This window comes from Budorcas taxicolor, chromosome 11 (genome assembly GCF_023091745.1).
Source record: "Budorcas taxicolor isolate Tak-1 chromosome 11, Takin1.1, whole genome shotgun sequence".
In the NCBI taxonomy this organism is placed as follows: Eukaryota; Metazoa; Chordata; class Mammalia; order Artiodactyla; family Bovidae; genus Budorcas; species Budorcas taxicolor.
The window spans coordinates 142209185-142223918 of NC_068920.1; the positions used below are offsets into that span (position 1 = coordinate 142209185).

Consider the following 14734-nt stretch of genomic DNA (forward strand, 5'->3'; position numbering starts at 1 on the left):
TTGGATGGCATCACTGACTCGATGCCATAAGTTTGAGTAAACTCCGGGAGTTGGTGATGGACAGGGAGGCCTAGCGTGCTGCAGTCCATGGGGTTGCAAAGAGTTGGACATGACTGAGCAACTGAACTGAACTGATTCTTTGTTTATAACTGTTTCAGCAGCTTAACATTTTTTTAGCCATAACTGTGATATTGACATTCAAAGGAAATCAATGTCAAGAGAGGATGATTCAGGTCTTGAACACAGTTTCCCAGGTTTGTGGTCTCAGAGGGCTTTCTGGAGGCTGGGCTGCTTCCAGAGGGGGATGTGGAAAGCTTCTATGTTCCTATGTGACTCCCCTCTCTCATTTCTTGTGTTCTCTGGGGCTTCTCCACTGGACCTCTATCTCTAGTAGGGTAGCTTGGCCTTCATAGCATCTCAGAAGTTCAACAGGGATGAGAGGCAAGCTGCTAGTCCTCAGATACAAAGGGAACCACTCACAGGCTTAGCACAGATTGAGAAGGAGGGGGCTTTGCTGTATCAAAGCACAGCATTAATTCCTCATCAGCTTCATTGAATCCTTATTCTCTAGGTTACTGTTTCCATTGCAGATTTTCATCACAGTCAACTCAGGGACAGACTGAAGGACTTGACCATAATTTCATTATGACTGTAGTAAGGAAAACAACCATAGCTCACAAGTGATCTGTTCACTGAGAGAAATTTTCCCTGAGCCTATATTATTTTGTTGGAGGAAAAGAAATGATTTCTTAAAGTTACAATCTCTCTTTTAAGCAAAAAGGGTTAATCTGTAACAGTTTCAACCTAGCCATGTATAATTCATGCAGTCTATAAAAACGTATTCAGAGCTTTCCTTCAAGCTGGGTTCACAGAGATTAAAAAGCCATTGTCCCTGTCCACAAAGAAATACAGCACTTTGGTTTTGTAGTTGCCTTTTGAATTTTTGAATTATTGGTGTTATTTGAGACTCCCTAGGCGTCCACAGTCTGTGGGCATGAATGGTAGTCATCGTTGGAACACAGAATGCTGTAATTTCACTGGTTTTGTTCCCAGCTGGTAACATGGGACCCTCCGTCGTTTGTAAGATCCTTACCATACACTTCCGGGGAGCCCCAGAGGCATCTTCTACATGTTGGCAAATGAATCCTTTCCTTTCGGATTCTGCCAGTCACCTCCCCTTGGGGCCATTGTTGATCTGCTGTCTGTGGTCTGTGTGCCCATGAGCTGCACAGGCTCAGTTGTTTTTGGCAAAGCTGGGGAGAATGTTCTTCCCTTTGTGTTTCCCTCTGTGGGGTTCAGAGTGTCTCATTTCAGGCAGATTTTCAGAGAAGACAGCCTGAAAGAATCCCACAAACACCAAGAGCCCTTGCTAAAATATAAAAGCAAATACATAAGGTTTAAAATGGATGAATAAGTTTGTCTGAAAGTACAGGAAACCCAGGGTCCTGGCAACAGGCAGGAGAATCCATGGCAGAAGCAAGCAGTAAAGTCACCAGCTGCTTGAGGGGTGGAGCTCTGATTGCGAGGCTGACACAGAGATGGGTGGGGGCTGGGGTCAGAGCCTTGGGCCTGTGAAAGGAGGAGAGTTGGATCACTGATCCCCTTCCACAAAGGTGGGATTCATGAAGAGCTACATAATTAGAAATACATCTCGTAAAACAGAAAAGTAAAAGTTGCTCAGTCATGTCTGACTCTTTGTGACCCCATGGACTATACAGTCCATTGAATTCTCCAGGCCAGAATACTGGAGTGGGTACCCCTTTCCCTTCTCCAGGGGATCTTCCCAACCTGGGGACTGAACCCAGGTCTCCCTCATTGCAGATGTATTCTTTACCAGCTGAGCCACAAGAGAAGGAGCAGACAGCAAATAAACTTGCTTGCCCAACCTGGAATATGAGTAGACATGAAGGTGTCTTTTGAGAATTTGTGACTACAGCCTGACCTTCTTGTAAGTTTGGGTCACATTAGTTGTAACATCTGAAACAGAGATTCTTAAACTGGACCCAAGTTTCACAGGTGCCTTGTTAAAGTGAAGGCAAGTCTTTCCAGAAGGAAGGCTCCCTCTAACCCAGGCCTCAAAAAATGCTCACAGGTTATATTCCAAAGCACATGAGTGAACAATCACACACACACACACACACACACACACACACACACACACACAACATAAAGAAACAAGCCACTATGGACAAGACTCAGCAGGAAGAAAATGTCTTTAAAGACTTCAGGTATTAGAAATAACCAGGTATCAGGTAGAGAATTTGAATTATGCCTGATGTATTTCTAAAAGTAGGAATTGAAATATAAATAAGAAACAATCAGCTAACAAAATGACCAGCATACTTGGACTCTCCCTCCCATATCCCTTGATTGCGCCATCAAAAATTGTAGATTTACATTTTTCCCCAAAATTCTATTATGAAAGTTTTCACATATAGTCAAGTTGAAAGAATTTTACAGTAAGCACTCATGTAACCACCACAAAGATCCTATCATCAGTATTTCCTTGCTTGTCTTATGACATATCTTTCCATTTATTCATCCAGTCTATCCATTAATTCATCTTACTTTCTGATGCTTCCAAGCATATTACAGATCATTTACCTTTGTTTTTTAGCCAAATAAAACAAAAGAGCTAGTCTTAGTAATATGTCAATAGTTGATTAATTTACCAATGTATTCTTTTTTAATCAAAATTTTGCTCATCTCTTGCTGACTGCTCATTTTTGCATTTCTCACTGCATGTGCCTCTGGTAAGGTTTATTCCACAGCTTGTTCTCTATGATTTGTGAGTGAGGAAAACTGGGGGAAAGGGCCTGTGTGGATTGTGCAGTGAATTAGAGTAAATGAGCTTTAAGCGAGGGGCTGGCGATTTCTTCTTAGCTAATACCGTACTTGAACTTTATGATGTCTATTTGCCTGCCAAGAGCCATTATGGCAATCTTAAGAATATTTATAGAAGGATTGACTGAGATTCTTCAGGCTTTCTGGAGGAAATAGAATGTCTTGGTTTGCTCTGCATAGTATTTTATCATTATAATTATAATTTACTCTTTATAAAAAGCTACCATTTAATACATAAAGAGTTTACTGTTCAATCAAGTACAGATGTATGACATCTTAAGAGGTGGCATTTAAATGTCCAAATTCAATTTTACTGTGCAATTTCAAAGTTAAATGGAAGCAGTTTCATCTGGTGAACTAACCTCTGAGGTCTCTAATAGGCAGAAGTGTAAAGGGTTAAATGAAGGTCATTAATGACTTCTGGCTTCACAGGCTTTTTAGCTGATGGGAATTCACCTGCTGAGCTCCTACAAAATGAACCTATCACTTAATGATAGCTCTACCTGGAAGAATTAAGAGGAGAAAAATGATTCCTGCATGTGAGATGTTACTAAGTAATTTCTGTCTGATTCTAAGATAGAAATGTCTATGGCCATCAAGAAAGAAGAGGAGAATATTTTCGTTCAGTTGAGGTGTACTTAATACACTGTGAGGATGGGAAGAAGTGGGGAAAATTTTGTCATTGTTTTCCCTTCTCATCAGAACCTTATAAAAACATCAGTTATTTCTTTTTAAAATGGATATATCACAATACCTTCTCCATTCATAATTTGAACATTAGACAAAAATTGTGTTTCAGTTCTGGCTCCACTACTGTGTGTAACCTTGGTTTGGTGGCAATGATTCAGAGCCTGTGTTTCTTCATTCATAGGGATAGTAACCCTTTCCTTGCAGTGCTGTAAACAGGAACAGTGATGAGGTATAACGAAGTACCTGTCTTAATGCTTGAAGCAGAGTAAATACACACAATGTATCCACCATTATTATTATTATGCCTATTTTGGAATTGCCTCATTTTTTTTCATTGTTATCTTCTTAAGTAGTTCACAGAATTACCATTTGTGTTGTTTATTTGAAAAACGTGATTTTTCCTTTTAGAATGACTTTTTTATGGGCAAAAATATCTTTAAACCAGCTGGAAATTTCAACTAAATTAAGTTGTTCTATGGTCATGGTAATACATGGCAACCAAATGTATTACCATGGCCATCTAACAAACTCTTATGTATGATATACTTAACACCTTGCCTTGTGGCTCAGATGGTAAATAATCTGTGTGCAATGTGGGAGGCCTGGGTTGGATCCCTGGGTTGGGAAGATCCCCTGGAGGAGGGCATCGAACCCACTCCAGTATTCTTGCCTGCGACAGAGCATGCATGCAATATCAAGTGAAGTCTTCCTCTCTCCTCTGTTTGCCTCAACGTGTTGGTTTCGTTCTCTTATGAACCTTGCAGGCAGGCTTCTCCAGCCCCCACTGTGAATAGTATGGCTGCCCAGTCTGTTCTTTGAACTTTGTGATCCAAAAATGAAAGGTGGTTTTTTCCCTCCACTTAAATCTCTTTTAAAAAAAAATAAAAGGAAGGAAAGAATTCTCTGCCCAATGCTTGCAGTCAGGGGATTGGGGCTCTTTTGAGTGAGCAGACTTGGATTAAAGAGGCAGAGTTTGGGGACTGGCAGCCCCATGAGTATTATCTGGCTGAGTGAAGAATAGGCAGTGAAGCCTTTCTGCTGGGCAGACACAATGACAGCTGTCACCAAGAGCACAAGGGAGGGACGGAGAAGAGAGTCTTGACCAAGTCTCGCTGAACCAAGTCCTTATGAACTGCCCAAGTTCTCTTCATTTAGTCAGACACTCTCCTGTTTACGATCAGTCTGACCATCTACTATTTGTTCCATCATCTCAGTTTGTTCAGGGTAGTCCTGTTTCCTGCCTGTTTTCACAGCACAGTTGTTAAAATCATTCCTTTTCATTGTTTAAATTATCTCAGTTTGGAAACTAATTGGTTGTTGTGTGTGCTAAGTTGCTTCATTCCTGTCTAACTCTGTGTAGCCCACTAGGCTCCTCTGTCCATGGGATTCTCCAGGCAAGAATACTGGAGTGGGTTGCCATGCTCTCCTCCAGGGGATCTTCCCGAGCCAGGGACTGAACCCTTGTCTCTTGTGTCTCTTGTATTGGCAGGTGGGTTCTTTACCACTAGCCCCACCTGAGAAGCCCCAAATAGTCGCTGTAAATAAGACCAATCAGTCATTTGGCTTCAGCCACCCAACCCATCTTAAATCATGTTACTCCTCTGACTCAGTTGAACTTTGATTTGGGATTTTACTTCTCTGCCTTTTCTTTCCAACCTTAGGGCCTGATGGTCTCTGTCTGGAGCTCGTCTCAGGACCTACATGTTTTTACCACCTTCTTCCTTTCTCTGGTCCCCTCACATTCTTCCCTGCCTTGCAATATTCTGGATTTTAAACTGTGGTGACAATGACTTTATAACTTTCTGCTCTCAGCACCCCTATTAGCAGAATTTTCCTTCCCAGCATTGCTCCAAGTTAAATGTCTAGTCACTTTCCAAATAATCCTGTTTCTGCTTGTGCTTTTGTTTCTTCAAAATATAAGCCCCCAGAGATCAGCCAGCTATGGCTCTGTTTCCTGTTCTGGTGTATAAACTATGATAAATGGGTAACGGTGAGGATGGATAAAGCAACAAACACAGTGTGATGATGGTAAAAGAAAAGAAATTCTTGGCGATGTATTTGTGGCTCTCTCTGAATATCACCTAAGAAGGACCATCCTTTGCCAGCTTGGTTACCTCCAGGCTGTGGTTGTACTGATCACGTGAAGGTAGTGAAGAAAATGAATGAAGTAGAATGCAATCTCATTTTCCATATGACAAAGGATGAGATAGGGAGGAGGGGTAAGGAGCCAAGGAGATGCACGTGTGCGGAAGTGGGAGAGGGTGGTACTGAGGTCCTGGATGGTCTGCATCCACCTGCTCGCACTGTGTTCCCTCCGTGTGGATTGTGTTTCCACCCCTTCACCTTCGGCAGAACGCGAGGTGAGAAGTGCTTGCTGAGGCTCTGCATCTTGCCAGCCTGAGTGAGAGGAGAGATGTCTGGTATTTACAGATGATGACCAGATAAAAGACACAGCTGCTGAGAGGAGAAGTACCATGGGAGGAGAGGATCTTGGGGGGAAGTTTCTCATTCCTTCAACAAATAATATATAACTGTCCTCTGCTCTGTGCCAGGCATTGTTATCCACTCTGGGGATTTGGCAAGGATATGTATATGTGTATGCATATATATGTTTGTATAGGATCTGTGAGATAAAAGGATGGTCTCTGTCCTTCGTTCCTGGCTCAGAGCTCCTAAACCCCTTGTAATTTCTTAAGTAATAAGGATACTAGAAGCATCTCTTGTTCTAATATTGTCTTTGACTACAACCCTCAAGCAGGGCTCCTAAAACGCTTATAAATTCTTAACTGAGAAGTACAAGGAACATCGTTTGTTCTAATGAGTTGACTCTGAGTGGGCTCCTGGATGCCAGCTGGTCACCAGAAAGATCAAATCATGATTCAGTTCAGTTTGGTTCATCACTCAGTCGTGTCTGACTCTTTGTAACCCCATGGACTGCAGCATGCCAAGCCTCCCTGTCCATCACCAACTCCTGGAGCTTACTCAAACTCATGTCCATTGAGTCGGTGATGCCATCCAACCATCTCATCCTCCATCGTCCCCTTCTCCTCCCGCCTTCAATCTTTCCCAGTGAGTCAGTTTTTCGCATTCGGTGGCCAAAGTATTGGAATCTCAGCTCCAGTATCAGTCCTTCCAGTGAATATTCAGGACCGATTTCCTTTAGAATGGACTGGTTGGCTCTCCTTGCTGTCCAAGGAACTCTCAAGAGTCTTCTCCAGCACTACAGTTCAAAAGCATCATTTCTTTGGCACTCAGCTTTCTTTATAGTCCAATTCTCACATCCATACATGACAACTGGAAAAACCATAGCTTTGACTAGCTGGACATTTGTTGTCAAAGTAATGTCTCTGCTTTTTAATATGCTGTCTAGGTTGGTCATAACTTTTCTTCCAAGGAGCAAGCGTTTTTTAATTTCATGGCTGCAGTCACCATGTGCAGTGATTTTGGAGCCCCCCCAGAATATTCCCACTGTTTCCCATCTATTTGCCACGAAGTGATGGGACCAGATGCCATGATCTTAGTTTTCTGAATGTTGAGTTTTAAGCCAATGTTTTCACTCCCTTCTTTTATTTTCAGCAAGAGGCTCTTTAGTTCTTCTTTGCTTTCTGCCATAAATGTGGTGTCATCTTCATATCTGAGGTTATTGATGTTTCTCCCTTCAATCTTGATTCCAGCTTGTGCTTCATCAAGTCCAGCATTTCTCATGATGTACTCTGCATATAAGTTAAATAAGCAGGGTGACACTATGCAGCCTTGACGTACCCCTTTCCTGATTTTGAACCAGTCTGTTGTTCCATGTTCAGTTCTAACTGTTGCTTCTTGACCTGCATACAGATTTCTCAGGAGGTGGGTCAGGTGGTCTGGTATTCTCGTCTCTTGAAGAAAAAGCAAGAGTTCCAGAAAAACATTTACTTCTACCTCATTGACTATGCCAAAGCCTTTGACTGTGTGGAGCACAACTGTGGAAAGTTCTTCAAGAAATTCTTCAAGTCATGATTAGAACCTTTAAATTTTAGTGTCTGCTCCTTGTCATCTTTCAGAGAGGGGAGAGGGGCTGGAAATGGAATTAATCATTGATCACACATATATGAGGAAGTTTCCATAAAAATCCCAGCAGTAGGGGCTTCTGAGAGTGCCAGACGGGTGAAGTCATCCACACTGGGAGAGTGACACACCCCAGCTCCACGGGGACAGAAGCTCCGGTGTTGAGGACCCTCCCAGACCTCACCCTATACATCTCTTCATCAGGCTGTTCACCTGTATCTTTTGTCATAACCTTGAACAGAAAATGTAAGTAACTTTGCCCAAGTTTTGTGAGCCTCCAACACCTTTGGTGATGGGAAGTGTCAGAAACAAAGAACTTTGTGTAAGAAGTGAAGGAGACGCCTGTGATAAGAAACACATTGTAGCAAAGAACTGAGTTTTCCCTTACAGGAGGGGAAAGCTGACTTTCTTCCATTTTAGCGTCTATAGGTATACAGTAGAGCCCTGTGTTCTGGAAGAGTCTACATTTTAGTGAAAGGGGACAGAGAATAAACAAATGTAATAAAATACACATTATATAGCATTGTGGGTAATGACAAGTGTTATAGGAAACAGTGTAGAGTGGGTAAGGGAGATGTGCAGTGCTGGAGTTCGGGAAAGGTGGCTACAAATTTAAAATGAGCAGTTAGGGTAGGCTTCAGAGAGAAAACGTTTTGAGCAGAAACTTGGGGATGAGGGAGAGAGAGTCAAATATCTTGTAGAAAGCCTTCCAGGAAAAGGGAACATCCCTTGCCAAGTCTTAAAAGACGATGTGTATCTGGCGGACTCAGAAGGTGGTGGGGGAGCAGGAGATGAGATGAGAGAGGAAGCGAGACCGGGCAGGTGATACAGGACTTACTTTGAGGTCATCTAACTTTGGGAGAAAAGGAGCCCTAGACTTCTCAGCTGGGCTTTTAATTGCATCTCTGCCTAATGCATCTTGATGCATATTAGGCAATATAATTCCTGTAACAAATCTTCAGTATTTATGTTTGTTTTGAATGTGATACAGTACTAATTCCCTGGTATAGGGAGAGAGCAATTGGCCAGGTGGTGGTCGTCAGACTCTCTCGCCCCACTCCACTCATGTCCTATAGCTGGGATCACTTGTGATACTGCGCACGCGCATCCCGGTGGTTCTATACAAGAACCACCTGAAAAAGTTCCTGTAGGAGAGAGTCAAGTAGAGTCGAGTCGAGTCGTGTTGAGTTGCCCAGTCATCGTTGCTGCTATGTCAGCCGTTAGAGAGTAAAGCTTGTCTGCCTTGCTGTTGTGAATAAAGAATGTCTGCAGTCCCTATTGTTGTAGCCATGAGTTCCAGGAAACAAACTCACTCAGAGAACAATGCAGATAGTGGAGTACAGTTTATTACACCAGCGGGCCCAAGGCAGCGTCTCCTCTTAGCCAAGGACCAGTTTTTGTGAAAACCTCATATACCCTAAGTGTAGGTGCCCAAAGCCACCTCCCCAAATTCCCTGAAACTAGTCTGAACAAAGGAAAAAGAAAGATACAATCAAAGTTAACCCATGATTCATTTGCCTTAAGCCTAGGTAGTTAACAGTGGACACTGATCAGTAGGCCTGAGGTCATACCGCAATAAGCATAATAGAATGTATGATTCTATTCGGTTACACAGATAATTAGGGTATTCTTTTAGGTGACAGAGAGTCTAAGTACGAGCCCTGGGGCTCTTCCTTCCAGGGACCTGGTCTTCCAGTTGGTAAGTCGTTTCCATAGATACTGGGCATATAGCTCGAAGTCCACAGTCCAGCCCAAGATGGAGTCTTGCTTTCGAGACAGAGCCTATTCTGTTTCCTCCTTCACTATGGCTCTTTGCGTCTTCTCCCAGCTTCCCGGCTCGTGCTCTGCACACTCTGGGCTCAGCGAACGGTGAGATACAGTGAGACACGTGGACACTGTATACTTATACAGGTTGTGCGTCTCTGCTTACAGTGCAGGGCTTTTCTCAGAGAGGCACTTGTTGCATGAAGGAATGACTAAATGAATGAACAAATAAGCCTAGACCTGCAAGTGGGTCCTCAACCTATTATTTCAACTTTTTTGCCCCTACGCCCTTTCTTGACTTGGTTTCTACTTAGCTGCTTGCTCTTTCAACTAGATATTTCTGCTTCTATCCTTACCCCATTTCCCCCTACTTGAAATGCTCTCCCCAAACCCTCTGCTCTTGATTCCAGTTTTATCTGTTAAAGACTTCATTTCCTCCAGAAAGCCCCTCTAGACCCTCTGGCTTTTTCTGAACTCCGATAGCCTCATTCTCTGATACCTTTCTTTCTTAAAATTTTTGGCCACACTGTACAGCTTGCGGGAACCTAGTTCCGCCACCAAGGATTGAACCCCGGGAACCCACAGCAGTGAAAGCCTGAGTCTTAACCATTGGACCACCAGGGAATTCCGGTGATACCTCTCATTCGTTTAATCTGTTGCATAGGATAGCTTTCCTGTGTTTACTTAAAAAAAAACAGTTTGCCCTCTTTGTATCAGTTAGGCAATGAATACATAAATGGCAGAACGCAGGGTGTTAGTCCTCGAAGGTCTTTGTAGGTCTTCATAGAATGGCTCAGAGGGTAAAGCGTCTGTCTACAATGCGGGAGGTCCGGGTTCGATCCCTGGGTTGGGAAGATCCCCTGGAGAAGGAAATGGCAATCCACTCCAGGACTATTGCCTGGAAAATCCCATGGATAGAGGAGCCTGGTAGGCTACAGTCCATGGGGTCGCAAAGAGTCGGACACGACTGAGCGACTTCACTTCACTTCATAGAACCTTTCAACTTCAGCTTTTTCCACGTTAGAGGTTGGGGCATAGACTTGGATTCCTGTGATGATGAATGGTTTGCCTTGGAAAGGATCTCAGGAAGATAGTTCTATCACTTTCGTTTTATAGAAGCTGACGGGGTAAGAGAGGTTGGGATGTGGCTGATCTCATGCAATTAATAAAGAGGGAGCGTACCAAGACCAGAATGTAAGTTGTACCGCAAGACAAGCGAGAGGTTGTTCCACCTACTCTAAGAAGGGTTTCAACTCAGCATTTCCTTTCCACCCTGGGTTAACTCCACCCCTTTCCCCGGGAATCACAGGCGGCGTGGCCGCGGAAGCTTGTCCGCTGCGGCTTGCCGTAGTGGCCCTGCCCCAGCACTTGGTGGGGGCAAATATGGCGTCCTCCGAGCCATTGCCGACCGTGAATCCAGGCGCTGCGGAGGGCGAGGAGGAGACGATACTCTATGACTTGTTGGTCAACACCGAGTGGCCCCCGGAGACGGAAGTACAGGTGAACCAGGCCCCGCCGGGGCTGCCGCCAGCTTGGTGCCGGCGCTGCCCCGGCAGAGACACGTAGCCGGAGCCACGTAGGGTGATGGAGCCGGGCTCCACCGCTTGTGCGGTCGTCCTGGCAACGGCACCGCGAGCTAACGGGGGTCCGGGTCCCCCAGGTGGAGTTTCTGGCATGCTTCCTGGACTCCTAATTCGGCTCTCGGGGTGGGGCGGGGGGCGAAACCTCGGGCTCTGAGGCAAGTACTTTACTACCCCGGTTCTGTTTCACCGTCCCTGCTTGGAGGGGAGGCACAGCGTTGGACTCGGGGGTCCTTCCCTCACCTAGACCCTCGGTAGTCCCTTCCCCGGACCCGCTCCTGCAGGGCTGCTCCTCACCTGCTGTGGGAGTATTTTCCAGGACCCTGCAGTCATCTCAGCATCTGCTGGGCTGTCATGGAGCGCGGCATAAACCTTTGTTCCTATCTGGACCCGAGTTGTGTCAGTTCCTGTGTTATTTAATTAATTAATGAGTGTATGTGTATGTCTGTACGTGTCCCAGATACTGTGAGGCGCTGTGCTTCCGAAGTGAATAAGTTTGGTGGTACTTGCGGCCTTAGAGGGAAGACAGTGTAGTAAACTTTTTCATCACCTGCTGTAATATGCACTTTAATAGTGATGTGAGCAAAATGCCCCGAGGAGTGAAAATTTATGAGGACCCGGGGTTGGGTTCTTTGTTAGAAGAGGGGTCGTAGGTGTTGGTAATCTAGACCTTGGAGTCAGTAGTTTCAATAGAAAGGACAGTAGGTCAATAGAAAGGACCTCTCAGGCACAGGGTGGAGATAAGAAGCAGAAACCCGCATTTATTAAACGTGTTTACTGAGTGCCTAACGTGTGCCAGTTGCTGTTTTAAGATCAGAATATGCAGCAAGGTGGGAAAGGAGTTTCGTTAAGGATCATGGGCTCCAGCCCATACGAATTCTTATTTACAGTCTCTTTTCTGAGTTTCTTTCTTTCTTTCTTTTTTTTTTTTGGCTGCTGAGTTTCTTTAGTGGAGAAAGTACTGCGTCTCCTGTAAAGTTTATAAGCTTCTCTTTAACCTCCTTCCCACTGCAGTTTCTGCCTTTTGGAATATTTTGTAGGCTAGCAGAGATCCTCATGCATAATTTTAAAAAAGTATTTACATAGTTTCTGTTTGTGTCAAACAATTGATATTTTGTATCTTATGTAGCTGGAAAGTTGCTGCTGCCACTGATTGAATAGGATACCTTTCCACACCTTAGCACTCAGTGGTTAATTACATAATGTTACAGAAATGCTTCACATTATAAATTGGTTAAAGAAATATGTACTGCATCAACTTACATTGAAACCTCATAACACTTTTTTGTTTGGTTCTATTGATTTTAACTGAACTACAAGCTCTTGAAAGTCAGCTACATTTGACTCATGTTTATATTCCTTCCCCAAACCAAATTTTGTCTTCTGCAAAGTAAATGATGGATTCATGTTTGTTGAATGAAATAACTTTTATTGTGCTTTTAAGCCATATCTGTCTGCACTTTGTGACCATTAGGACATCTTCCAGGTTATAGTGCCTAGTATTGTTTAACCTATGTTTGGTCTGTACTTAAGGAACTATTTATATAGCAGTTATATATCAGTGTGGCTGTTTGTAGTAGTTTCTGTATGAATATGCAGCTAATGTTCAATAAATTTGCTTTGGGGCATGAGTTTATTGATCCATATGATCGCTTTTTCTACAAGCAAAACCCCTTTTAGGCCTCTGTAGGCCTCCAAAATAGACTGTGCCAACTGGCAACCAGTGTGGGTCTTAGACCTTGACTTTTTTTGTGTTTGCACTGGTGCTTTGATTTAGAAACATTTTCCAGCCTCAATCCCTGTCCTATCTTGCAGAATTCACCCTGACGAATGCCTGTATCTCTGCCATGCTCACTTTCCTATGCTGCTTCTCCTTGTTTTGTTTCTATCTATAAGTAGTTTTAAAGATACTGGTAACTTGTGCCCAGTACTGAGTATTAGCAAAGAAATACAGCTTACTATATAAGTATCAGTGGAAAATTCTCAAATTTTTTTTCATTTGCAGCCTAGAGGCAACCGGAAACATGGTGCATCCTTTATCATCACAAAAGCAATTAGAGGTGAGTATAGCTTATTTTGGCTTCCCTTATAGCTTGGTTGGTAAAGAGTCTGCCTGTGGCCTAGGAGTCTGCAATGCTGGAAATGCAGGTTCGATTCCTGGGTTGGGAAGATCCCCTGGAGAAGGAAATGGCAACCCACTCCAGTGATCTTGCCTGGGAAATCTCATGGACAGAGGAGCCTGGTGGGTTACATTCCGTGGGGTCACAAGAGTTGGACACGACTTAGTGACTAAACCACCACCATAGCTTATTTATTTATGATATAGTTAGCAGATAATTTTTTCCTTATTTTTTCCTATTCTGTAACTGTGCTCTTTTAAGAAGTTTAGGGATTTAAAAATGTGTCCTTTTGAGTTTTAATGTAAACTCAGTTGCTAAACAAATTACTATTAATTTGCCTGATTAAAATGAGTATTAATAGCATAAATGTTACCTATTTTATAAAAAAATGCATGTGTCTTACCTATATAGGTCTATGTAAGCATTTGTGTATATATACATATATACACATATGGATGTATTCATATGTTTATACAGACACATTTTTTTACAGTTTATTTTTAATTAAAGGCTTATTGCATTATGGTATTGTGTTGGTGTCTGCCATACATCAACAGGAATCAGCCATAGGTATACATATGTCCCCTGCCTCTTGAACTTCCCTCCCACCTGTCACCCCATTCTATCTACCCCTCTAGGTTGTCACAGAGCACCAGTTTGAGCTCCCTGAGCCATACAGCAAATTCCTACTGGCTGTTTTGCATATGGCAGTGAATGTGTTTCCATTCATCCCATCCTCTCCTTACCCCCTGTGTCTACAGTTCTGTTCTCTGTGTCTTTATTGCTGCCCTGCACATAGGTTCATCAGTACGATTGAAAATATAATAATAATTTTATCTTCTGTTATAAGACACACTAGCATATTCAGTTCTTATTATCAAATGTGAAATTTTGAAAATTTAGGAAATATATACAAGTAATATACCAAGTTTGGGAATATAAAAGACCACAAATGGGAATAAATAATTCCTCATTTTACCACCTGGCGATAATCTCTTGTCCTTCAGACCTTTTGCTTTTGTCACATACATAACACAGGTTCACACATAAGTGTACATTTTAAATGAAGTCATATAAAACATTGCTTTTCAATAGTGTGCTGAAGATTTTGTTTCCCATGGACTTCCCCATTTTAGGCATTATTATTTTTATGTCTTTGCTGTAAAGTGTGAAATGGTATCATAATCTTTATCCAGATACTTTGGTTTTCGTGGGTGATCACTATGACTTCTACTCTGTGGTTTCATTAAAGCCTCTTTTTTAGGCGAAATTTTGCATCTCAAACCACTTTTACTTGTTATACAAAGTTTTGAATAATACAGACTTGAGACATATAAGCATATAAACAAATATATGAGACATATAAACAAATATATGATCTTGTGAGAGTTACTGTGTATATTAGATTATATTTATTTTTGTCAAGATTTGTATTCTCCATGTTTTATTTTGTAATGACTCACTCTATAGTGTACTTTAGACTTATTGTCAGTAAATCTAAAATAGAAAATGATTCCCAAAGAGTAGCTCATTCATATTTGGCTTTGCTGTTTCTTTTTATTACAGATCGTTTATTATTTTTAAGCCAATATATCTGGTACAGGTGAGTTGTCAGCGCTTCAAAGAAATGGTATGCACAGCAAGTACAAACAATATTATCCTATTTATTATTGAAGCTTTCGGAATTGAATC

The 14734-nt window shown here is 42.6% G+C and overlaps 1 protein-coding gene across 1 annotated transcript in view; it reads left to right on the forward strand.

Annotated features, from left to right (window-relative positions):
• Window positions 1–10711: 10711 nt before the first annotated feature.
• NBAS (NBAS subunit of NRZ tethering complex) overlaps window positions 10712–14734 on the forward strand; it is a 336306-nt gene continuing 332283 nt past the window's right edge. Inside the window, exons 1-3 of the mRNA XM_052647567.1 lie at window positions 10712–10842; window positions 12928–12982; window positions 14609–14645. Of these exons, the coding sequence (XP_052503527.1) occupies window positions 10726–10842; window positions 12928–12982; window positions 14609–14645 (209 nt within the window). The 5' untranslated portion in view covers window positions 10712–10725. The remainder of the gene's footprint in view (window positions 10843–12927; window positions 12983–14608; window positions 14646–14734) is intronic.